The 23,056-nt window shown below is 50.8% G+C and overlaps 8 protein-coding genes across 8 annotated transcripts; 5 read left to right on the top strand and 3 right to left on the bottom strand.

Annotated features, from left to right (window-relative positions):
* Positions 1-1,554: 1,554 nt before the first annotated feature.
* Z518_02730 (uncharacterized protein) lies at positions 1,555-2,175 on the top strand (the record flags this gene model as incomplete). Its single annotated transcript, XM_013419757.1, has 1 exon — positions 1,555-2,175. The coding sequence occupies one exon, from the start codon at positions 1,555-1,557 to the stop codon at positions 2,173-2,175; it is 621 nt and encodes a 206-aa protein (XP_013275211.1).
* Positions 2,176-3,049: 874 nt separating this feature from the next.
* Z518_02729 (uncharacterized protein) lies at positions 3,050-3,580 on the bottom strand (the record flags this gene model as incomplete). The annotated part of the gene is made up of 2 exons (XM_013419756.1): positions 3,050-3,439; positions 3,491-3,580. The coding sequence occupies 2 exons, from the start codon at positions 3,578-3,580 to the stop codon at positions 3,050-3,052; spliced, it is 480 nt and encodes a 159-aa protein (XP_013275210.1).
* Positions 3,581-5,659: 2,079 nt separating this feature from the next.
* Positions 5,660-6,226, top strand: Z518_02728 (uncharacterized protein; the record flags this gene model as incomplete). The annotated part of the gene is made up of 1 exon (XM_013419755.1): positions 5,660-6,226. One exon carries the CDS (start codon positions 5,660-5,662, stop codon positions 6,224-6,226), a length of 567 nt encoding a protein of 188 aa, XP_013275209.1.
* Positions 6,227-12,823: 6,597 nt separating this feature from the next.
* On the top strand, positions 12,824-14,190 carry Z518_02727 (uncharacterized protein; the record flags this gene model as incomplete). Its single annotated transcript, XM_013419754.1, has 4 exons — positions 12,824-12,834; positions 12,918-13,489; positions 13,611-13,755; positions 13,815-14,190. The coding sequence occupies 4 exons, from the start codon at positions 12,824-12,826 to the stop codon at positions 14,188-14,190; spliced, it is 1,104 nt and encodes a 367-aa protein (XP_013275208.1).
* Positions 14,191-16,695: 2,505 nt separating this feature from the next.
* Z518_02726 (uncharacterized protein) lies at positions 16,696-17,538 on the top strand (the record flags this gene model as incomplete). The annotated part of the gene is made up of 2 exons (XM_013419753.1): positions 16,696-17,181; positions 17,269-17,538. 2 exons carry the CDS (start codon positions 16,696-16,698, stop codon positions 17,536-17,538), a joined length of 756 nt encoding a protein of 251 aa, XP_013275207.1.
* Positions 17,539-18,424: 886 nt separating this feature from the next.
* Positions 18,425-19,819, bottom strand: Z518_02725 (uncharacterized protein; the record flags this gene model as incomplete). Its single annotated transcript, XM_013419752.1, has 1 exon — positions 18,425-19,819. The coding sequence occupies one exon, from the start codon at positions 19,817-19,819 to the stop codon at positions 18,425-18,427; it is 1,395 nt and encodes a 464-aa protein (XP_013275206.1).
* Positions 19,820-21,053: 1,234 nt separating this feature from the next.
* Positions 21,054-21,486, top strand: Z518_02724 (uncharacterized protein; the record flags this gene model as incomplete). Its single annotated transcript, XM_013419751.1, has 2 exons — positions 21,054-21,302; positions 21,367-21,486. The coding sequence occupies 2 exons, from the start codon at positions 21,054-21,056 to the stop codon at positions 21,484-21,486; spliced, it is 369 nt and encodes a 122-aa protein (XP_013275205.1).
* A 467-nt stretch (positions 21,487-21,953) lies between these two features.
* Positions 21,954-22,601, bottom strand: Z518_02723 (uncharacterized protein; the record flags this gene model as incomplete). Its single annotated transcript, XM_013419750.1, has 1 exon — positions 21,954-22,601. The coding sequence occupies one exon, from the start codon at positions 22,599-22,601 to the stop codon at positions 21,954-21,956; it is 648 nt and encodes a 215-aa protein (XP_013275204.1).
* Between the last annotated feature and the right edge of the window lie 455 nt (positions 22,602-23,056).

Raw genomic sequence — 23,056 nt, 5'->3', positions numbered from 1 at the left:
GGATTCACCCGGTAACAAAGATATTCCAGCTGGAAGCATGTCATGAGCATACATACCGAACACAGATGTCACAATAAGTGGCGTTCTGCAGGACTATAAAGGTAGATCGACAGAATTGTGCATCGTTGGTTTGTGGGAAACGTGGATGGTAAGTTTGGCCTTGGTTTTTCATTCCGTAATGGATTCATAAGAGTATTGATTATCATCGCTGACGTTGCTCCGCAGTCCAGTGATGTCGACCATGGAAAAGGAGCCTCCAAGAAAGGCTAGTGAACTGACGCCAGTAGACTTTGCGGAATTGCTATTCCTTGACACCACTCAACAATATTCAAACTGGGACTCCTTGGCTGACTGTTGTTACCGGGGTTATATCAGGTGCTGGTTTCACAGGCGAGCAAATGAACCGACGCGTTCTTTTCTCAAACTGCGCTCCGGATGTCCATTCAATTTCGGTGATATTCGTACGTGTGAAGGAAATAACGCATTATTCAGGCCATTGGTTCCTTTTTGGGTAGGAGCCAACCTGGCACTGACGTCGGACGATCGGATTCATCGGGAGTTTGTGATTATATATGATGGCTGGCTTCTCTTTCTCCAGAAATTTGGCACGCGACAGTCGCTTCTCGAATTAATGAGATGCCTGCGACTCAACACAATGCATATTGATTCATTTTCTCGCGTTATGACTTCAATTCGTAGGGGGTACGACCTCGAGATGCCAGGGATGTGCGTCTTGCCTGCCATTACTTGCCGACCTGTTTCCCGTCCATCTCCCTCTCTTCGAAAATGAATTGCGCAGATGGCGCTGGTGAATACGAATGCCAAGGCGAACGCCTGATCGATGGAAGATCTGAAGAAGCCGAAAGTGAGATGATGGAACCTTGGGGGTCACACCATCACTCCACCGCGGCGAAGAAAAATCTTAGAGCAGTCATGAGGCTGCGCGACATTTGCCGAGTCTTGTGCGTCATTTGAACTCGGGAAACTTTCCTCGGAATTTTCGAGAAGAGAGAAGAAAATGTGAGGGTTTTAGTGGCCTGGTCATGAACTGTCCATTCCCCTTTCTCTATCACGCGCGGGCATAGCTGTACCGATAGAAATAAAGTCATTCACTCAAAAAAGGCTTGTCCGAAGCGCCTTACACCCGGAGATCTTGATCGCGAACGATATGCTCGATACTTCTCCACGATGCTGGGGAGCGTGATTTCGGCTCTAACCGCCCGATGGATTGACAAGCAGTGGCGTGACCTTTGGCACTGAACTGGACGCTCATGGTGCACACAAGATGTATCGAGTATTGTCGTCACTAATCCCTTTTCTTACCGAAACTCCACCACTCCCGTCAGAGCTTTCGGGCACGATCCAGACTTGAACATGATTCTCAGCGTACTGCTGACCCTCACACAGGATATCTATCAATGTGAAGATTGTACCCTGTGACAAGTATAAAAGTCACCAAGGATTCCAGCCTTCCCATTGCCCCATCTTCTTCTCGGCACAAACTAAACGAGACTCCAACAAAGCTTATAACAACATCGGACTTGACATTGAAACATGACCAGACGCAATTCAAACACACTTACGGACTACCCGGAGCAACCCGAAAACACAGACACCTCGCCTTCTGCGAGCAGGAGAAGCACAGACCCCAACCTCCATGAACGACGCAACTCAAGACTGGGCCAGGTAATGGACTCGATTCGACACGCTCTTGCTCAGGAACAAGAAAAACTGTTCGGTGAGAGGAAAGCGGCCCATCACGATCACCAATACAACCCCGCTGCAGGCGAACGTCTGGCGAAGTTGCGCGACCAAGACCAAGCCCAACGCAAACGAGTCGAGGAAGAAATGCTTTGGGAGTCCGAAGCAAAAGACTCGACAAGCCCCGCGGTCGAAGCCCGTCAGGAGTCTGAGCTCAATGAGAATGGCATGGGCGCTGAATCACATCAAGGGAGGAGAGACAGCTGGGGATGGCCGGGTCTCGGAACTTATGCCGAGCCCCCGAAAGATCCGGCCCAAACTCGACGTAAGAGTTCGACCAAATCCGGCAGTGGAAGAGTCGCTGCAATGGAACCAAAGATGGAAGCCGCTGCGTTCGAGGCCATAGACAATGCGGCCGAATCTGAAACATACGGCTGGCCAGGTCTGGGGGATCTCCCTGCTCCAAGGAAATGACTCTGAAGCAAGTGATAGCGACGGGAAATGAGACTTTCACAGTGGTCTGCAGCGGGCCTGGGTTGTTGTGGCATGGGTGGAAACAGTTGAGCATCGAGGTAGTGCTCGAAAAAGAGGCGCAGGATTGTCTGTCTAGGTTTGGACTTAATGGAGGAAAAAGGATCCCAGTTACGGCCTTGCTTTGATTCCAATGCTCCTGTACGATATCCTGTTTCTTCGTCTTCTGAAAATTGTAATGACATGTGAACAATCCTCTCAGAGAGAGCTTGCAGGGTATGCCCGGTTTTGGTTGCAGTGGCCGCCTACGAGCCCCTAGGCCCGCCGAACTTTCTAGCAAAATCGAGATCCCTCAATGAATCATACGATGTCCGAATACCCTTTCCAGTTGTAATGACGCAATCTCTGTATCTTCCTTTCTTTGCGCCTGGACAGGGAGACATTGCGGAGGGAGAATCCCGTCTGTTCCGGAGTGAAATTCTTCGGGACAATGTTAAATTAGCTCAGATACAGGTACCGCGTTCTGTCGCGTCCACCAGCCGAAATGAGCAGGGCGGCGGCGGAAATCCCCCCAGCTCACAAGTCGCAGCCCCACTGACCATTGGCTTAACAAGCTCACCAAATCTTCGTATTTTACCTTTGTGGAGTGGTCTACCAATACCGTGCGACGCGCACTACCACTCTCTCGTTCCCGCTCGCTTCAAGGAATTCTAACGCCGCCCACGGTAGACCGAAACAAGCCGCCAAGAGAGCTCCGTACTTGGGAAAATTTGCACCTCTGAATTGATTGCGGTCCAAGAGGTGGACTCGTTCTTAGGGCCTCCGAGGAGCACTGCGCCAAATTTTTGGTTAGCACGCAAGGAAATAAGACAGTGAATCAGGGATAAGACTTACCAACGAGAGCGACAAATGCAAACGAAGCCGTGGCGACCCAGACATAGCTGAATGCAAGTTTGTATGCTTCCTGTACGGCCCAGCCTGCTGCTGCGGTGATTTCAGGAGTCAATCCCTGGTACGTCCGACAAGGCAGTTCAGCAGTATTGGCCGTGTTATCCGACATCGAGGTCCCAATCAAAGGTTCTGACGATAGCTCTGGGATACCCCATGGTAGTGTTGTCGCAGCTATCTTCAGAACCAGGTTCTTCGAAATTCCATGACCGAAGACGGCTTGATAGATCACCCAGTCAGAGGAACCTCCCAGACTCCGAACCGAGAGCATCAGACCAGACATAAATGCAGTAAGCTGTGGTGCAGTTTGGAAACTGTACTGCGACAACCAGAGCAGTTAAAAGACACCAAGGCCTGCTCCTAGAAATACCATATAGCCCCAGAAGTCAGCCTTAGGGGTGATTGTCTTCGCAGCGGCTGCGAAGATGAAAACCAGTAAGAATACCGGGAATCCAGCCATCGTTGGTGGTTGAACTGGTCTTGATTATCCAGATAAGGTCTGACGAATAGCGCGAAGACGATGAACGAGTTATTACATAAAAATGGTTATGGCAAAGCCTAACTCGGAAAGAGCCCATCGTTGGGTACAATACACTGAGTTCGAACGGCACGAAGTAGCTCGCTGAAAAGTTTCATTTCCTTCGATATAGATGCAGGGCAAGCGTAATTGTGAAATTTGCGAAATTCCGGTTACGGAACAGGCCATGATGAAAAGTTCCATCCTTCTTGAATTTCCACTCACAGACCAAAAGGATATGCAGAATAACAATTCCGACCAAAAACGGAACCAAGACATGAGAATGGCCCACGGAGATGAATTTGGAGTCCAGGAGAGACCGATGCAGAGTAAAACTACTCTCGGGCCCACCATAGCGTATCCGATCCAGTCAAGACATTGAAGTTTGTTTCGAGTACTCGTGATTTGCGTTTCCCATTGAGCTTGCTCTCGAAATGATGATGCCACCGACGCATCCGAAAGCCGTGAGGATGACAAGAAATCATTTTCCACCCCAGTAGTCTGCGGCCTGTGACACAGGAGAACTGAGGGCTGCGGTCAATATTCCAAGCACGGCGGTCGGTTATGTTGCAAGCGGGGCTCCACCGACGACCGCAGCAATGTCACGAATGAGAAATCCGCCGGCAGCTCGCATGATGAGATAGCCAAGGCAGATGCTGTTAACAGCCTGGTTATTCGGAATCAGCCAGCAATGACCTTGCAAGAAGATGTTGAGTGGGAGGATGTTTGCAATACCAAAATCAAACTAGTGTCTTGACATGGTTCCAATAAACTAAGGGAGTTGTTGATCAGCAGCCGCCTCAACATATGAGGCAAATATTTCCCCCATTTTGAGCAGCGAGAAGGTGTTATGAGTGAGAGGATTGTGTCTGACGAGACATTTCCCGAGTCTTAAATCAAAGATTGCGCGAAATCTTCATCGGCTGAGCTGTGCTCCTTCTCTTGTAACCGCTCGGTATATGTGTTGTCAAAATGGGTCAAATTGAGTATCCTCGGATGTTTACCTGGAGTATCTATGACAACCCCCTTGCTTTGGCACCAGTTTTCTAGACATTCAGGGCCTGAGACATTGTCCTACCTTGAGCACATTGAATCGAGGTGGTAAATGCAATGTTAACATCGCGAAAGAGGTAGACGCATCACAAATTTCCAACCAATCAGAGCCAGCCATCTGCGGAGTCACGTGGTCTGTGTCGCCGTGCCGACTATTGCCAACGGCAACACCATCATGATCTCTTGCGATGATGAGGACATAACGTAGATACTTGATTTTCAACATCCAGCTGCAAACAGCATTGTTTTGACGTGTACTACAGACTCCTCACCAACGATCACGGTCCCCGGTCACCTCATCGTCATGACAGCAAATAATCGGCCACAGAAAGCCCTGCATACGGAAGCTACGGGGGTCATGCCCAGCTCGGGTGGAGTGATCGCCGGGGACCCGCCGAACTTTCTAGCTATATCGAGAGTTCTCCAGGCGTCACAAGACATTTGGGGGTTCTTTTGCGGTTGCAATGACGCACGCAAGCCCTGGTACTCCCCGTCAAGGGGACATTGCAAGCTTCAGAGATGAACCACTTGTGCTGTTATCTTACAGCCGCCAGGGAACAAGATACAGTTATCTCATAAGGGATATATGTTCTGCTTGCAATGATAATAGTGCCACAAGACTCCAGATGATGTGTTCCCGGTTGCGTACCTGCTAGACAGGGTGGTGAGCCTCATCGGAGTCAGTATGTTCGTGATGCCAAAATAGGAAATGACGCGGGTCTCTAGAAGCTTCACGCCACCCCTCCTTACCCCACTTTACCTCATCCTTTCGTCACGCAGGATACATTTCCAGAACTTTCATCTACCACTCCCACGCCCTATAAATCTCCCTCGAGTTATCTCAGAAGTGACTTTTTTTGATCGACAGACTACAGCAAAGCATTCAAAACCCATTTCATGTCTAGCAGTCTTCGAAGGCTACCACACCGTATCTCTCCAAAGCTTACATCAATTATTCGATCCAGAAACATGGCGCTCTTCCCACGACTTTCCTCTTCCTTCGGACCCTCTCGCCATGAGCTAGGTCCTTTCTTTAACCTCTTTAACGACACCTTTTCTGAACTCCAGAAGCTGTCCGAAACGGCATCACGCACCTTTGCTCCCAGGTTCGACGTCAAAGAAGCACAAGACAGATACATTCTTGAGGGCGAATTGCCAGGAATCGACCAGAAGAACGTCACCATTGAGTTTGCAGACGAACAGACCCTCACCATCAAGGGTCGTACCGAACGGTACAAAGAAGAAGGCCAGAGACCAACTGAAGCCACGGAGGTTAGGGAAGGTGAAGGCCATGTCGAGTCGTCCAGCAAAGAAGTGACCACCACGGGCCCCAAGGAAGTCGGCAAGCACGAGCCTCAACACACTTACTGGGTCTCGGAACGCAGCGTGGGTGAATTCGCTCGGAGCTTCTCCTTCCCCAATCCCGTTGATCAAGAACATGTCAAGGCAAGCTTAAAGAATGGTATCTTGAGCGTCATCGTGCCAAAGTTAGAAAGGGCCAAATCATCCAAGAGAATCCAGATCAGCTCTGAGTAAGAAAGTTGGCTTCGACGTCAAGTTCAGTGGACTCAACCTCGAAACGTCTCGTCTTACTCTATCAGTCACTCATTGCCTCCAATTCATTTCTCCGTTTGCTCCGCATACGACTTAAACGATAACGTATACGATAATCACATTCATTAGTGACTGGTGTTTAGGTGTGGGAAGTGTCTGGTTTCTTTGAAACAATTGCTGTACATTATCTTCAGGCATGAGAAACCAAACGGCATTGGCAACAAAAGTCTACAAATCATGGGGCCTTCTTTCTAGCTTAGCGCTTCAGATAGTTGACCTATATTTGTGATAACATTCCTTTCCAAACATGTCACAAAGATCTCTTTTCCCAATTGAATGCTATAGATGAGAACCAATCAAGCTGACTCAATAGTGCGGACGGTGTGTGTACCATACAACGCTATTTCCGTCGTTGTTCCTCAAAGCATACGTTCCTTGAAGATCCACGAACTAGTCAAGCATTCTGTTCAAAGATGCTGGACACCAACTTAGGCGAAGTTGCCAAGTTATAGGGTAGCCCCGGCACGCAGCTCGGTTGACATCACTACTCAAGGACGAATGGTATGCAAATACAAGGACGGGGATACGGCCAAGGAAATCGCGTAATTGTGTGAAGGATAGTATGTGCAACTACTCTACGTCTCGAGGTACTGCATTAGTGATGACGACCAGTGTCTCAGCCTCGTTCCACCAGAGCTATCATATGCGCGGGCAGTTCTCGTGTGAGTTCGAAAATCTTTGATGCTTCATTGTGGTACTCCCTTCTTCCGCATTTATAAGAGGGAGAAAAGGCATCCTCTCTGGAGGCATCCACAACAACGACAAAAAATGGCTTCAAAGGCTGCAGAAGCGGAAGCCCATCAAACAGTCTCTGATCATGACGCAAATCCACCTCCATCACCCAGTACGGAGGTGGCCTCGTCCTTGACGTTTTCTTCTGAATTCTTGTTCGCAACTGACCGACCAATCCCCTCAACGAGAGAGTTATGCGTGTCGTTGATGCCGACCCTGACCAGTCGTCCAACAACAGCCACCATCTCATATGTCAGATGACTGTTACATCCTTCAGTTCCTGAACATCAAGTCCATGTACATCCACCGTGGAAATGACAATTCCGGCACTATTGTGGCCGTCCGCACCGAGGTCCAATTGGTACGAAAATTGTGTTTCCCTTTCGCGGCGATAGCGACTCGAACGAGAATCAAGTCAATTTCAACCTGGACGGTCTGGTCAGGGGACTCGAAACACCTGAATATATCAGAATCGAGATCTACGTTGTTGAGAATGACGAGCCAAATGCAGGTCTCGTTACGAATCCCCGCCTCTCTGGCACCCCAACTCAATCTCTGGACCTTAGGTTTGTCAATTCTCAAGATAAGGGGCTCCTCAGGTCAGGTGGGCGGTTGCCTTACCATATGCAGTCTAGAGCGTCAATTCCAACGCACCAATCACGCAAGAGGCTTTGGTTTCCGAAGTACACGTATCATTTCACTAGACCCTAGCCTAAAGAATTTGATTCTGGCTGCAAGACAAGCGTCTGCGACAAGCTGGCGCCTTCTTCCTTGCGAGGTTTGTTAGAAGGCCCGAACGGACTGAGCGTGAGAGCATTTGCCGGACCGCTGGACTGGACGGCGGAAGAAATGGGAAATTTTGTTGGTGGATGTGAGGAAGGTATGGATGCAGAAGTCGACACATAAGCTATCTGCCAATGTGAATGCCATATTCCAGCTAATCAAATCCTTCAAGTACCTGACCATGTCCCTGGCTACGTGATCTATGGCCAGAAGCCGAGAGCAGAGGACTCCCACGCGGGCCGAATCCATAGAGTGACTAGGTGATTTGCTACTCGCTACCCTCGTTGTCCACCGTTCATTCCATGTCCGACTAACCATTCCGTACAATGTTACAATGCTGTTTCCCTTTTCGAGCATAACCAGGTCATCAAGAGCGCTTTGCTGAGTGTTACTAGTTCTTCAACGGGTGCAGCGAATTCCCAGTCCTGTACCAGATAAGGTAGTCACGGCCACATTTTCGTGCAACGACCAACCGCGCCCACTCCCGAATTCGCGTGGTGCTCGATGTATATTGTAGTGTGTTCAGGGCCGACGTTTGTTACGGGACAAGTGCGGCTGGAACACTGCATCCGCAATCCACTGTAGCTTGTCTGCCAGCCAGGCCGCTGGACAATTAGGCGATCAAGGACTGATGACCTCAACCTGTGGTTCAAGAACCGGAGTCACCTTTCGCCTAGGATCCTCCCGTCCAGTGCATAACAGCTTGTAGCATACCCACATAAGTGCTATGACTTAAGTTTGGCCAAGATCATGTCTGTAAGTGTTTCGTTGGGCCAGAGGAATTGTGCTGCCGCTTTTATACTGGACAGAAGGCCCTAGACTCCTATGGTAAAGCAGCCGAACCCTTGCAGTAGAGGTGGGCGGAGAGTAATTCCGGTTGCATTTGGGGTGTGAAGCCGGTTCTGCAAAGAGACTGTAAATGGAGCAAATGGTACAATCAATCGAGAAGCCCTCAAGGCAGTCCTCGAATTCGCGGAAGCATCTCAACGATTCAAGTCACGGGCTCCGGCAGCCAAGCCGAGGGAACAACACAGGCCCTTGACGAGGCGAAAAGTCCGCTCATACAATTTAGTTACGATTGAATGGTGGTGGAGAGATAGCCCAAGTCCCAAACGGGAGGGGTCAGGGTAAATGAAATCAGTCCAGTCCAGTCCTGACTGTAAATGAGGTCAAAGGGGAAGAAACACAAATCTGGATTGATGCTGGGATTCATCACAGGGTCAGCTTTGGGCTGTTGTGTAATGTGAGCACAACAATTTTGGCGTTGGAGTTTGGAAAAGGATGGCTCAAGGTCTTCCCTAAGAAAATCCTGAAAAACTTACTAATGATGGATTGATTTACAGCGCTAGGCAAATGTCCTCATCCCCTTTCTTGCTCGTTATCAGGCGCAACATGTTGATGACATCAAGAAGCCCATGTTGAATTTTCATAGATTCCGTTGATCATACCACACCCTTTGTCAAGCACCGCTTCACCAGTGAACCCGTATTCTTGTAAACTTGGAAAGTGTACAACAATCTAGGATCGATTTTCCGGAAGATCGACTTTAGCATTCAACTCTTCCCATCCTGAATAAGCGGCTTTCTTTTGAAAACTGTCCCTATCCTTGATGAGCGATCTTCAAGAGTGGTGTGAGTATATCCGGAGAAAAACAAAGTCTTCACAAGTTCGCCTCGAAACCACGCCAGGTGACATTGCGCGAGCATGTGAGAATTGCTTGGATCAGGTGTTCCCTCTTGTGCGCACGACATCCTCGGACTAGATGGGTACCGCAGCACGTCTGAGCCCAAGCCGCGAACCTCGAGAAAAATTCTGCCGAAGATCTTACCGATTCTGTAAACCACGCTGTAACATGTTCGTTGACAATTCTTGCTCTCCGTACAGACAAAGGCCTTCCCTCTCGCGAGGCAAGACCCGCTAGTTGATACCCCCCGATGCTCTGCAGGTCCCGGGTTGAGACGCAATCTCAAGCCTAGAACGCCCCTGGACAATGTCGTGTGACGGCTTCAGAGATCCCGTATGCAAAACGAAAGGAAACACACCAAAAAGATTTCCGACCATGGTTTTGCACCCGAGACTGATTGATCATGGGTTTTTCGAACTCCATCATGTGCAACCACTCCTACCTGAATAGAACCTGCACCAGAGAGAAGTGATCTAGTTGCGGAGTGATCTCGACAACAGGTATCACGATCCATCGTGCCGCATCGTGGAAAGCCAACAATGTCGATTCCTGGTCAGCAAGCCACCCGGGAAATCTGTATGTCCAGTGGGATACACCTCGCTTAGAAAAGGCGGCCCCAGACTGATTTTCTCGCACGTGCAGCTAGTATCATTACCTTACGAGACCTGAGTCTCTGACGATTGACCGCATGCTTCGCTTCGCATTCCGCTGGCCATCTCTCAAGCCTGTTTGTCCACGGTCAACGGGCTTGAAATGTTCATCGTCTCAGCAGGAGACTCTTTCGGACCGACAATGAAACTTCCCCAGAGCCCCCCTAATTGATGGTTATGGGGCACGAAGACGAGGGGTTTTGTCTCGCCGCAAGCCTGACATGCTTGCACTCCCCTTGACAGGTTGTAAATTCCAATAAGTCTCTGAGGGACGGCGTCAAAAATACTGTTCGCGGCCATACAGTATTTTACAACTTGATATGAGAATTTATTGAATCAAAGACACGGAATTTCCATACGTGGTCGTCCAACAACATCGCCTGATTGGTAGGAATAAGAAGGGAAGTCAGAATACGCCTATAGTGACACAGACCCCTAAGGAGTCGCGGCGCATCATTGCTCGTGTCAAGCTGCGGTATTTTGTCGGCGCGGTGGAGTGACCAGACTCGGTGTCTGTGCCATTGTGATGGCGAGGCTGGCGTGATTTTGGGCCCGAGGGACCCTGTCAAAACTGTATCGGCGGCCGCCGAGGAGCTAAATAGATCATCAGGCTTTTGCTTAATCAAGGTTTTCAGTGTTGCGTCCAAGCACCACCACTGAACAACTGAGCGGTCATCGTGGTTTGATCCAGTCATCTCCACTAACACCTTTCTGCGACATTTGGTCATCACCAGACGGCTCGAGAAACTTCACTCAACCTCTCATCGTCGGAGAGGGTAGGGGATGTGACAGCGGAGCGGAATCTCAGAGTCCATCCCCATTCGTCATGGCTGACTGTGACTTGTCGGTACCGCCTCCGCTTCCCACCTCGACCATGGCAGCCTCGAAATCCATAAATGCTGTGACAAGAACATGGAGAGGACTGGAATCAATCATCCTACCAATCCAAACAACCAATTCACAAACAATCATCCACCAATCAAACCACCTCAACACATCTATCAATGGTCCAATACGACCCATTTGCACCGATGTTTAATGCCTCGACTCTTCCCACACGTGAGAAGGGCACGCAGGAATCAACCCACTCCAACGATGGAGCAAGCCCGGTCAATCATCCGGGAGTACTTCATCCACGATTGCGACGACTCTCCTCCAGTCACGGCTCTCCTCCAAATTATTGTCCCAAATGTCACATGAGGCGGCCATCCCAAGAATTCCTGTTCCGCCGCAGCCGTGACCACAGTTCCGACGAGGAATCCTGGGATGGATTCTGTCCGGATATCTCCATGCCAACGGAAAACTCCCCTCGACCTTCTTCAATCCATCATGTTCGACGACATTCAGGCCTATGCCCCGAGAATATGGTCAGTCAAGAGCATGTTGATCGGCGTTCCTCGCCGACACAAATCACTCTGAAGACTCGGGTCGACCGTCACAATAACTCCGGGTATCATCATGACTGCCACTGTGAGAACGTGACTCCGATTGAGAACCTGAGTGAGCGGTACGGTCTGGTCGAGGAACCTGGAGAAATCGAGCAAAAGAGAAGGAGCATAGAGAGGCAAGTCGCAGAAGAAGTGGCTGAGATTATGCATCAAGAACTGATTGCTGATATGGAGGCCCGGCAATCAAGGCTTTGAATGATGGCACGGGCGAATGGATTTCGGCGTTCAAAGGACTCATGTATACTACAAAGCAACAACAGTTTGCTCTCGGATGATCAGGGTTGGGAACTGGATGGTGGTCTAAATTGGATTTTGCCATGTATGTTCCCCCCAACGAGAAGATCTCACACCAAGATCCTCTGGGATATGTTTTTGATTGGGTGATCACAATCTTATGGTCCTGTTTAATGGTTATTTGGCTCGCATTTCCCTTTCGCGCTTCCCCTTCGACATGTTCGATCTCATACGGCGACCAGCTTGATCAACTTTTCTTTCATTCATATTCGAATGTCGACCACAGTGGGGCCCGAAACCGCCCTACCCTTTACGGATACAAAGCAAAGCTCTCCTAGCCTAGACAGAAATGGGTCATTCATAGCCTATTTAATTATAGCGGCAACGACGTCTGTCACGGACCGCGCTGCCCGCTGCCCGCTGCCAGCATTCTCGACTGCGGAGCAGAGGGGGAGATGACAGCAGGAATCAAGTTAAGTTACCTTGTTCCTCCCCGGGTGATTTCCACGTGTCTTTCAAGCTCCGTGGGTGTCTTTCCAGCGTAATTATTGACAAATTTTCGGCGTGAATGCCATTGAAGGGCTGCGTGGGTTCGGAAATGCCAAGACCGAGACCAATTACTGCTCTCTCTCATTGCTGGCCCACCTTTGGCGATTAGGTTAGACACAACGTTCCCTCTTCGCCTCGCTGAACGGAGCTGGCCATCATGCGCAAGTTCAAGGAGAGCCTCTTCAAGACAGTTGTAGCTCAGGCGCCACGTGAGGCTGAAAGCTCGAGGTTGTCGTCGCCAAATCGTCCACCCACCATCTCTTTTCCGGACGGTATTCAGGTGCTACATGACTGTACTGACGCGATAGTCGACGTCTGCTTCATTCATGGGCTGACCGGAAACAGAGAAAGCACTTGGACGGCTGAAGGACAATCCCAACCGTGGCCGCGGGCCTTGGACCTAAGCTCAACAGAGCACGAATCCTAACATACGGCTACGATGCATACGTGGTACGAAAATCTGTCGCCTCGTCGAATCGACTGATCGATCACTCGACAAACCTCCTGAACGATCTGACGACGTACCGAGCTAGCAGCAACAATGCGTCCGATCGTCCCATCATTTTCGTCGCTCATAGTCTTGGTGGCCTAGTGTGCAAGGAGGCGATCTTGCTTTCTCGCAACAACCCAGAGATGCGTTTGAAGAAAATTTTCGACCGCATCAAAGGGGTCATATTCATGGGCACTCCTCACACCGGAAACTGGATGGCTGACTGGGCGAAACTCCCTGCTTCGGCTCTGGGTATCCTCAAATCCACCAATACGACGTTGCTCAAGATTTTAGAGACGGACGATCAGCTTATTGAATCTATTCAGGTTGGATTCCTGGCCATGATTCGAGACCTGAGAGAAAACAATCGGCGGCTTGAGGTAACCTGTTTCTTTGAAGAACTACCATTACCGGTGGTGGGGAAAGGGGTTTCCAAGGAGTCAGCCACATTTGCAGGATATAATCCCATCAGTATCCACGCCAATCATCGTGACATGGTTAGGTTTGCATCCGCCGAAGAAACAGGCTTTCAAAGGGTACTTGGGGAGCTTATTCGGTGGGAAGAGGAATTGCAGTCCTCGGTCACGAATAAGCCGACCCCTTCAATTGAGCCGAGTAGGTGAATTCTGCGCCCGCCCCCCATGAAAAAAAGGTTGGTTCGGCCAGAGATGGGATCTGTGACGATCCGGGAATGGAATGAGGTCGGTAGGATTGCCAGGAACTGACAGGACGACAGTACGTCCCTCGGCTCCAAAGGCGATATTCGACGTTCCCTTCGAGCCTGATCCCCATTACATATCCCGAGATACGCTCTCCTCGTCGATCGAAGAACAGCTCGATGATCATCAGCGGGCCATTCTGTACGGCATGGGAGGGACAGGGTGAGGCTACAAGCTTCGACCCCGGAAAAAATCTTCAGCAAACTAACCGGAAAAACCAGAAAATCGCAGATTGCAATCGCTTATGCTCATCAATACCACAAACAGCATCCACGGAGCCACGTGTTCTGGATATATGCGGCCACATCGAGTCGGTTTGTGCAGGCGTGCCAGCGCATGGCACAGCGACTGCGCTTGCCTGGATGTGACGATCCCAAAACGGACGCGTGCGAGCTAGTAGCGAGGTGGTTGGATGATGAGGAAGAATGGGCCATGGCTACTCATCGTGGACAATGCCGACGATGCGAATCTCATGCTAGGTCTGATCCCGTCAGGCGAAGTGAGCACCGACAGGGAAACCCCGACGAAGCCGCTGATGGACTATCTCCCCCGGGTTGTCGATCGATCAAGGCGGCTCCTGATCACGACGCGGAATAAGGATGTATTGAATTGCAGGATCATCGTCGCGAGCCGGGATTCCCTAACTCGATTTTTCGGACATGGAGACTGTCTTTCGATCAGATGCGACAGCGTGATCCCGCGGCGGCCACACTCCTCGCGTTCCTGGCCTTTTTAGATGGGCAGTCGATCCCGTCGATGCTAGTGCGGCACACGCAGGCAGCGGAGGCAGATTGGCGCCATGCGTTGGGGACGGTGGCGGGTTACTCTTTGGTGGTGGTGGCGGCCGCGGATGAGACGGGTTTCCATGCACCCTCTCGTGCAGGAGTCGGTGCGGTATTGGTTGGACCAGCACAAGGAGAAAGAGTCGTACGTCGACCAAGTGGTCCAGCTATTGGCGGAGAGCTTCCCCAGTGGAGACCATAGCAATTGGGCCGTGTGCCAGACTTTGCTCCCTCACGTGCTGGCTGCATTACGACACCAAGAGGGAGTCGGTCTCACTAGTAAAAGTCGAGGGGACCTCCAGTACAATGTTTCGTGGTTCTGTTGGGCGTCCGGGCAGTATGAGGCGGCATTTGGACACATCCGGGAGTCGTACGACATACGGGTGGCGATGCTCGGGGACGGGAACGACATATCGCTCAACAGTCTGTCACTGATGGCGACAGTACTACATGAGGCGGAGTCAATGAACCGACGGGCACTGGCGGGGGGGGGAGAAGGTATTGGGGGTGGACCACCCCGACACGTTGACGAGTGTGGGCAATCTGGCGTCGGTGCTGCAAGATCAAGGGAAGTATGATGAGGCGGAGTCAATGGACCGACGGGCGCTGGCAGGAAGCTTTGGAACTTTATCAACGAGCAATTGCTGGCTACCAGAAGGTCCTTGGGATACACCATCCCACTGCGATGGCTTGTGATTCTTGCCGCTCTTGTGCCCTTGCTTGCCTCCACAGACGTTGGTCAAACGAGCATTGGAGGCCAACCCCGAGTTTCCAGTTCCCGTCCATCGAGCAAACGCCGCCAGCAAACCTCATAATGCCATCGAACTCCAAGTCCATGCGCGCCAATTCGCTCCTGTAGTACTCTCTCTGTTCTGTCTACCTACCAATCAACTTGGGCATACGGACCCCAAAGGATAAATAGAAACAAGCCCGACCAAGCTGCGAAGGATGTCAATAGGACAAGGAAAACTGCTGTTGTTCTTCGTTGCCAATTCCCACGGAATCTCACCTAATGGATACCTCCTATAGATGAGGATCCAATTACCTCGCTTGAGCTGTATGGAGGCGGCGCGGGGGCTTTCCCATGCTTTGTAGTCCCATCATATTGTCAGGCCGACTCCTTGGAAAGCGTTTCATACCTTCGATATCTCCACGATTGATTCCTGTCAAGCTGGCAAGGTCATGGCTCAGCAGGTGCAGACAAAATCACAGTTGGGGACACGGTGACCGGACGATCATGCTGCCTGACAGAACGATCCGAGTTTTCTGCTCATTCAAGAACGCAAATGTTTCGTCGGCGGCTCAAAAAAGGGGAGTTTGTCAGGACAAGGCACGGATTCGGTGAGATGCAGCCCGAAGGAGGATGGATGATCAAGTCTGACGGCACTTGTTCAATATCACACCACGCCCATCTTTCCTCCATACAGCTTCCGTATGGTGACCGAGGACTATTGCAACCGAAGATCCTATTCGCGGAAACTTACGATCTAGTTTTGTTGGGCAACCACGAAAGCCCTTTTTGGCCGAGTCATTTCTTTGCCTCCCAATCTGATAGACAGCAGATCTCGTCCTGTTCTCGCCGAAGCTCCCAACCATTCTACCACTGCAGCAACTACGTATTCCGGCCTCATAAGGACCGACAACCAACCGTATAATCATGAGGTGATTTTCCTTGAGTCATTACTCTGAATCGAATAGGATCTTCCATAGACAGTCATCCGCGACTACACGACGAATCACCTTACATCCCTTTGCCCGGTGCCTCTCTCCGGTGCCTCTCCTCTCTCTTTTCCCTGCACTCCGCTCCGCTGCACCCCCGGAATCTCGTCTCGTTACTCTGCCGATCTGTTGGCTCTCATGATCCTCGCATCCCATAGCCAAGCGAGGCGGGCTCTGGACCTATCGGGCAATTTCCCACGCTGCGAAACTGGTCATTGTTGTCTTGTGTGATCCTCTTTCCGTATAGCCCGCACATCACATCACCATGAGATTCACGGGCCTCTAAGCAATCCATACAGTAAACACGGTGGCAGTTGTGCGGAGTTTGTTTGAGAAATCCTTTTTTTTTTTTTTTTTTCTCCGTTTCCTTGTTGCTCCTGAGTAATGAACGCAGCTTACGTTGCATTCGATGGTCTGTTCTTCGGGTATATAAATTCAACTCGGTCGCACCTATTTCGTGTATGACCTTTGACCTGACTCAAGGTTAACTAGCCTTAAACACGCGTTTCCCGATCGACCTAACGACAATATCCCTCCAAAGACCCTTTGGTACCCATATTCCCCTTTCGACTCTCAATCCACTTCAGAAATCACCCTCACCATGGCAGGACTCCCTTACGCCGTACCATCAAACTACGTGATCCGCCTTGTCGAAGAAGGCTCTCTTGCCCATTCTGCAGCTCAACAAGCAGCTGCCGCTGGCCCCAGGACTCATGAACCAGTGCAACCTCACCCATCACACCCATCACATTTCCAGTTCCCACGCACATCGCTGCACGAAATGACATTGAGAACACACTTCCGCGGACCTCACGCGCCCGGCAGCGTATCGGCACCCAAGTCCGGAACCTCTTGGGCGCCGGCAACGGATATCCGCGAGACGATGCGCGCGTATCACATCGAGGTCGAAACACCTGGTGTTACGGAGAAAGATAGCATCTTGATCCAGTGGATGAGTCCCCATACATTGATGGTGCAGGGGGAGAGTAAGAGGCCTGCCAATATCGGACTGTTGGACAGTGAGGAGGGGAAACGAATCTGGGAGGGTGAAGGTGATGGGTGGCCGAAGGAGGCTGGACATGGAAAGGTACGATTCAAAAATTCTCTATCAAAACAATGGCGTTGATCAACACCTTTCTACATGCTGCATAAAACAAACCCCCAAGCTGACAAGATGGAACAGAAGGAACCCACTGACGGTGGCCCATTGATGCGCACCCCCTCTCGAGAAACAATGGAGGCTGAACTCATGACCGACGCCATCCCGACCGTGCTGTTGACCGAACGAAAAATCGGGCCTTGGAGACGGACTTTCACGTTACCTGACGACGTGGAGATGAAGGAGCTCAAAGCCAGACTTGAAGGTGGCCTGTTGAGAATCGACTTACCGAAAAAGAGTGTCGAAGACGTGAAGGGTGGCGGAATCAGGATCGAAATCGAATAAATGGGACACGGCTCGAGTTCGTGGAGCATGTCCATGTTCATGAAGAAAGGACAACAAATGCAGGTGAGCAAAGACGGGACGAAGGTCGAAATACATTTCCAGAGTGCTTTCTAATGCTGGGCTGAGATGGATGAGGATTGTTGGGGATGATTTTTGTTTTTTTTGCGCATAAACTAGGTGGCGATGAACTACTGTCTGAGTTTATAATTCCAAGGGGCTGAGAAACGGAAAAAAATTCCCCCGACCCATAGCGGCATGACCAGTAGTTCTTCAGTTTCTCCTGCACGTGCCCAGAGATATCACATGTCTTCACAAGATATGGTGGCATCTTGATCAACGGTTTCTGTGTGTGGAGATACAGTACAACATCATGTACTTATTTACTGATTCGTGCTATCAATCTTGGGGGCATGGGCTGTCAGCCAGCTTGACAAGTTGATGAATCTGCTTTTGAGGAGCTGATGCTTCATGACTTGATTCCTAGGTATCCACATCCACCACCACTCTCCTCAATTTGGTGAGAGGAATTCTGAAAGCCCAGGGGGCCATAGAATTGTCCTTCAACGTCCTTTCCCCCTTCCCCCAAAAAGTGAATGCCGGATCTTTGCCGGATCTTAGGTCCCTTGCTCTTCGTATTCCCGAGACGCCTTAGATGAACGCGGTAGAATGTACCAACTCCTGAACTCCAGGCCAAACATCCTGCTCGGTGCCGCGAGTCATCGTACAGAACAAGCCATTTAAAAAGCTATCAGATGAACGATCCAAGGAAAAATGTAGTATCACGTGAAATATGAACCATCCCACATCTTTGATTCCGATTCGCATTTCCATCGTATTCCAATTCATGTTTCATGTTTCATGTGTCAATTCAGTCCACCAAGCGGCCTCAAACAGCTTGAACTTGTAAATTGACCATTTGTTTGAGTAAACTGCAGTCTTCACAGCGGACAAGTTTCTCAAGCACCCTCACTCTTTCACTGAGGCGGTGGATTTCATTTTCCATATGTCGCATTTCCACCTCGGTTTGGTTGACGTAGTTCATGGCCTCGGTGAGAACGTCGCTCTTGCGTACTTTGCCCGTGGGGATGGCGTTGGCTGCAGCCGGGGCATCGCTGTCGGCGTCATCCCCGATTTTGGGTCCATAATGTGACGACTGGAGAGTGTTGTGCAATTGGGCGATCTTGGCGTTGAGGTTCTCGCGGTACTTGCGCTCGACGAGGGAATGGGCTTGTTTGGCCCTTTGTTTCGCGTCGGCTTTGGATGGCGCTATGGGCTTCGCGGTCGCCGGTTCCTCCTCGTCGTCCGAAGCTATGGTGTTCGTTGATGTTGTCGTCGTACTTGTTCGAGTTCGGCGTCGCGCCGCGGCGGCGGCGGCGGCGGCGGCGGCGGAGCGTCGTGGCGGTAGAGGTACCGACTGAACCGGGTTGTCATTTGATGAGCCTGAAGAGCGACGGAGGGGAGAGGAATGGGAGGAGGTGTTTCCGCTGCTGGTTCTGGCGCTGATGCTGGGTCGCGAGTGTAAGGAGACCGATACGCTGTCACTGGTGATCATGGTCTCATTGGGATTGGTGGATTGTGTAATGCACGGAACAGATGTGCACTCTTCAATGGGAGGAAGGGTGGTGAAATTCATGCAGGGAGCGTCCGGGCCACACCGTTGAGGTTGACAGGTGTCGACTTGTCCAGCAATTAGAGGGCAGAGTTTCTCTGAAGGATCGGTTTTGGATGAGATGGAGATGGGATCGAGTGTGGAAACAGGCGGCGAGGTGTTGAGTGAGTCTGATACAGATAAGGAAGTCGGAAGAGTGTTGTCGTCGTTGAGCATATTGGAATCGCCATCAGCGCGTGAGCTACAAAGACTCGACTGATCCATGGGTGAGATGTCTGAATCCATGTTGAGAAGCTGAGAGTAAGAGAAAGGTCCGGTGGTGTAGAGATCTCCTGAGAGGGCGTTGGCCTCGGGAGACTGCTGATGAGATCGAGATTGACAAGAGGGATTGACAGTCGAACCGGTGGAATTTTGTCGATGATTGGAGGATCGTAGATAGGCCAGCGAATCGACGCCGGTCTCCATGTTGGACGCGTATTTTTGGTGGTGAGGAGCAGAGTTGGTCAACGGAGAGTTGAGAAGGGAAGTTGTGAAGTCCATCTCATGCCACCCGCTGTAATCGACCGTGTCAGGATTGACGATGGCTATCTGGGGATGATGACGCTGGAAACCGTGCTGGTTATGAAAGTCATGAGAGCCCTCTTCTTGCCGGTAGACGGTGGGGAAAGGCATTGTTTCACCGGCGTTTTTTTTTTTTCTTTTTTAGGTCGCTGAACCCCTTTGTTTCCTCGAGAAACGGGGATGCCTGGTGCTGGATGGGAAATGGTGCCGCACGAACAGGCTCAATGGCCCCTTCGGAGAGGGTTCTTCGGAGGTTCGCTGCCACCAAACAGTCCTAATCGGTGCTGATTATCGTGCTTGCGGTGGGCGAAAACGTGAGCTGGTTGGGCGCCTGGTACCCTTGAGAGGCTAGGGAGGCCGTAGATTTCGTTTTTGGTGGTATTGAAGAAGAGAGTGTGTCAGGCCACGATGATGGAAGTGAGAGGAATTTTGTGGAGTTGAAAGAACCGTAGTTGCATGGTGACGAAGGAGGCTCGGCAAAAAATCGTTGAGTTTGGGAGAGGTGGTCGAAGGCGGGCGAGAACGGCCAACCGAAGGTACACCCGGCAAAGAGTTGAGGACGGACAAGGGTGGGTGAATAGAACTTTCCCTCCCGTCACACCACGATGTCGGGCCGCAGTATTGCCAAGGAGGAGCTGGTAATGTATTCTCCAATGAGAGCCTACAAAGGACTCCAGACGGTCACGTGCGGTAATACAGTGACAGAGCGTGAGACGGGCTGGACGGGTCGGGCCCCACAAGTCGCCCTGAATCGAGACCGTACAGGAGAGCAGGAGACTTTCTCCTCATGACGGTAATGACCGTCTGTGCACACCAAAGTAAGTGGTTTGGGACCGGTAAATGACGTACCACTCAAAATCATCACCTGACACAAGTCCGGATTCTACCGTTGGCGTACGATTGGTTCGCTTAGTGCTCAGCCTTGCAAGCTCCGGTCAATCATCCACCCCCGGGCGTTCGTTATATTTCTCGGAGGCCACCGCGGACGCTCATTTTTCACTCCCTCTTTTTCGCAGGGCTGGTGATCTGATCATGCAACACCTGATATCGCCCATGTTTCTTGCTGAGTCCTGCTCTCGGTGTGCTGATGAAGTCGACGCATACCGTGGCCCTACCTATCAGGGCTGCCCGGGAGATACAGGGTGCACGTAACAGGTAGGATTCATCTTCAAGAGTGGTTTAAAAGACTTCTCAAAGAATGTGCAACAACGAGGTAGGTTCCTCCAAGCTCTCCATTCAATATAGAAGCACACGATAAAACAATCCCTCAATCCTAATATCTCCCCCCACTCCCACCTGTCACCAACATCACTTCTCTGGTCTATCACCGATCAACTTACCCCCAATGAATGCTACTCGCCAACTGATGACTCGCCGTTTGGTCACGGGCTTCGGCCAACGATTGACCACCCCAGCTCGATATGCTTCGACTTCATCAGGACATATGTCACCTAAGGATCGGTCATTAATGCGCGGCGTTTTCACTGCAGCGACCGTGGCTACTTTGGGAGGCGTAACATATGCAGTAAGTCTACTCGACCTCGTGTTGGAGATGCTTCCTATCGGCTTTGCTGCCCCGCGCGTCAAGTCGGAAGTTAGCCACAAACCCATCCCAACACGGCAGTGCTGATGCCAAGGACTGCGGCTGATGTTTCTAGGCCGCAAGATCAGGGCACAGAATGAACAACCGATTCACCAAGCGGAATGCCAATCTCGACTCGTCCAAGTGGTTCTTGGAGGGCGCCGATGTCAGTAAATACGTGGACAGCAAGCATTAGGGTACCCCGTCGCCGATACAATGTGCGGGGTGGGGGGAGTTTCAGGAGTTCCATGATGTGACGGTGTCTCTGCCGGAGGACCACTGGAGTTTCGGTGGCACATGGTCAGATCGATCAATATCGACAACAGCATTGCCGAGACGGAGTTTTCAAGGAATTTCGACGAAAAAGACAAGAGGATCATGCCAGTACCTTGCCATGGTTTCATTTTTATTGCCGGTCACGAGGGTGGACCGCAAGACTTTGTTTCGACAGTACATAGTTACAAAATTGGGGTATACCTTTGTGTTCAGACACCATGCTTTTGTTCTAATTCTTCCTGCTGAAATGCTTCATCATCCAATAGAGTTTCGCAACTCATTCCAAGATCCACCAACGTCTTGGGGGAAGGAAAAAAAGGAATGTTACCACTGCCAAGGTCTGACACGAGATTGAAATGGTAGCCAAGCGTATCCATCGGTTCAGCCCTAGCCGACATCAACCTGCCGGTTATTCATGAAGGGAGTCAATGGCCGTATGGCCCACAGGTCTCCCTCTTCACCTCCTTTATCGTCTGGACACGATGTTGGGCTACTGCATTGTGACCGTTGGCCTTCCACACTGTCATAGTCGGTGAAGCTGTCATCGCTTTCAGCCGCCGTATCTTCATCACTCCATTCACCATCGTTGCTGTCACAGTCGTCATCATCCTCTTCTTCGTCACTGCTATACTCTTCAACATTGAGTTGGGCCGCAGCGGCTGAGATGTGTGCTATTGTGGCGAGCTGAACTTCAATGGCAGCCTGGAATTCCCTGAAGGAAGGAACCGGGTGTTGGAGATATGTTGACAACTCGTTGGGTCTTGGGGTCTCCTCTGAAGATTGTATTTGTTGCGTTTGAGGGAATTCTCGGACCTGGTCGTACACTGAGAGGTGCCCCAGAAGTTTCCGTAAATTTGGTTCCTCGCACGTCGATAGGGTGCCGAGCTTCCAGTTTGAAATATAAAACAGTCTCGAAGCAGCTGGTCGAGTCATCTCTGATCGGACTTCAGGTTTGGCTGCGAAGCAGAGGGGGTCGTGTGAGCATAAGGCTGCTGACACCTTCTCGGTGACGGGTGAGAAAATTGATGGGGACATGTTGATGGATATGTGTAATTTGCAATATCACCGTGTACTGAGGACCGTGGATCGTACCACGCCGGGCACAAGAAGCAAAATGGTGAAGTCGAGAGGGATGAAAAAGCAAGGGAAAAGCCTACATAAAGGTCTTTTTACAGAAGATAGTCGAACACGAGCCTGTGCGTCGGGCGCGACAATCAACATCTGTGTAGTCGGGTTGCACTCATAGATCATTGATCAACCCCAGTCAGCCACGTCCACGTCCGAGTGGAGCCGCATGGACCGGGGGGGATTAAGGTTGTAGAGTAACAAAAGACAGCCATGGAGAGGGCGCGGCTGAAAAAAAACATTCTGGGAGAGGAAGAAGTTGTTTGTGCGGTACTGAAAGGATGCACCAAAGTGCACAAGCGCCAGGGCCACGAAGCAGATGGATCAAGAGGACCATCCAGCAAGCGACACGCCATCGTTCGTCA

Source organism: Rhinocladiella mackenziei (assembly GCF_000835555.1).
Source record: "Rhinocladiella mackenziei CBS 650.93 unplaced genomic scaffold supercont1.2, whole genome shotgun sequence".
Classification (NCBI taxonomy): Eukaryota; Fungi; Ascomycota; class Eurotiomycetes; order Chaetothyriales; family Herpotrichiellaceae; genus Rhinocladiella; species Rhinocladiella mackenziei.
This window is presented reverse-complemented; position numbering and strand designations above follow the sequence as displayed.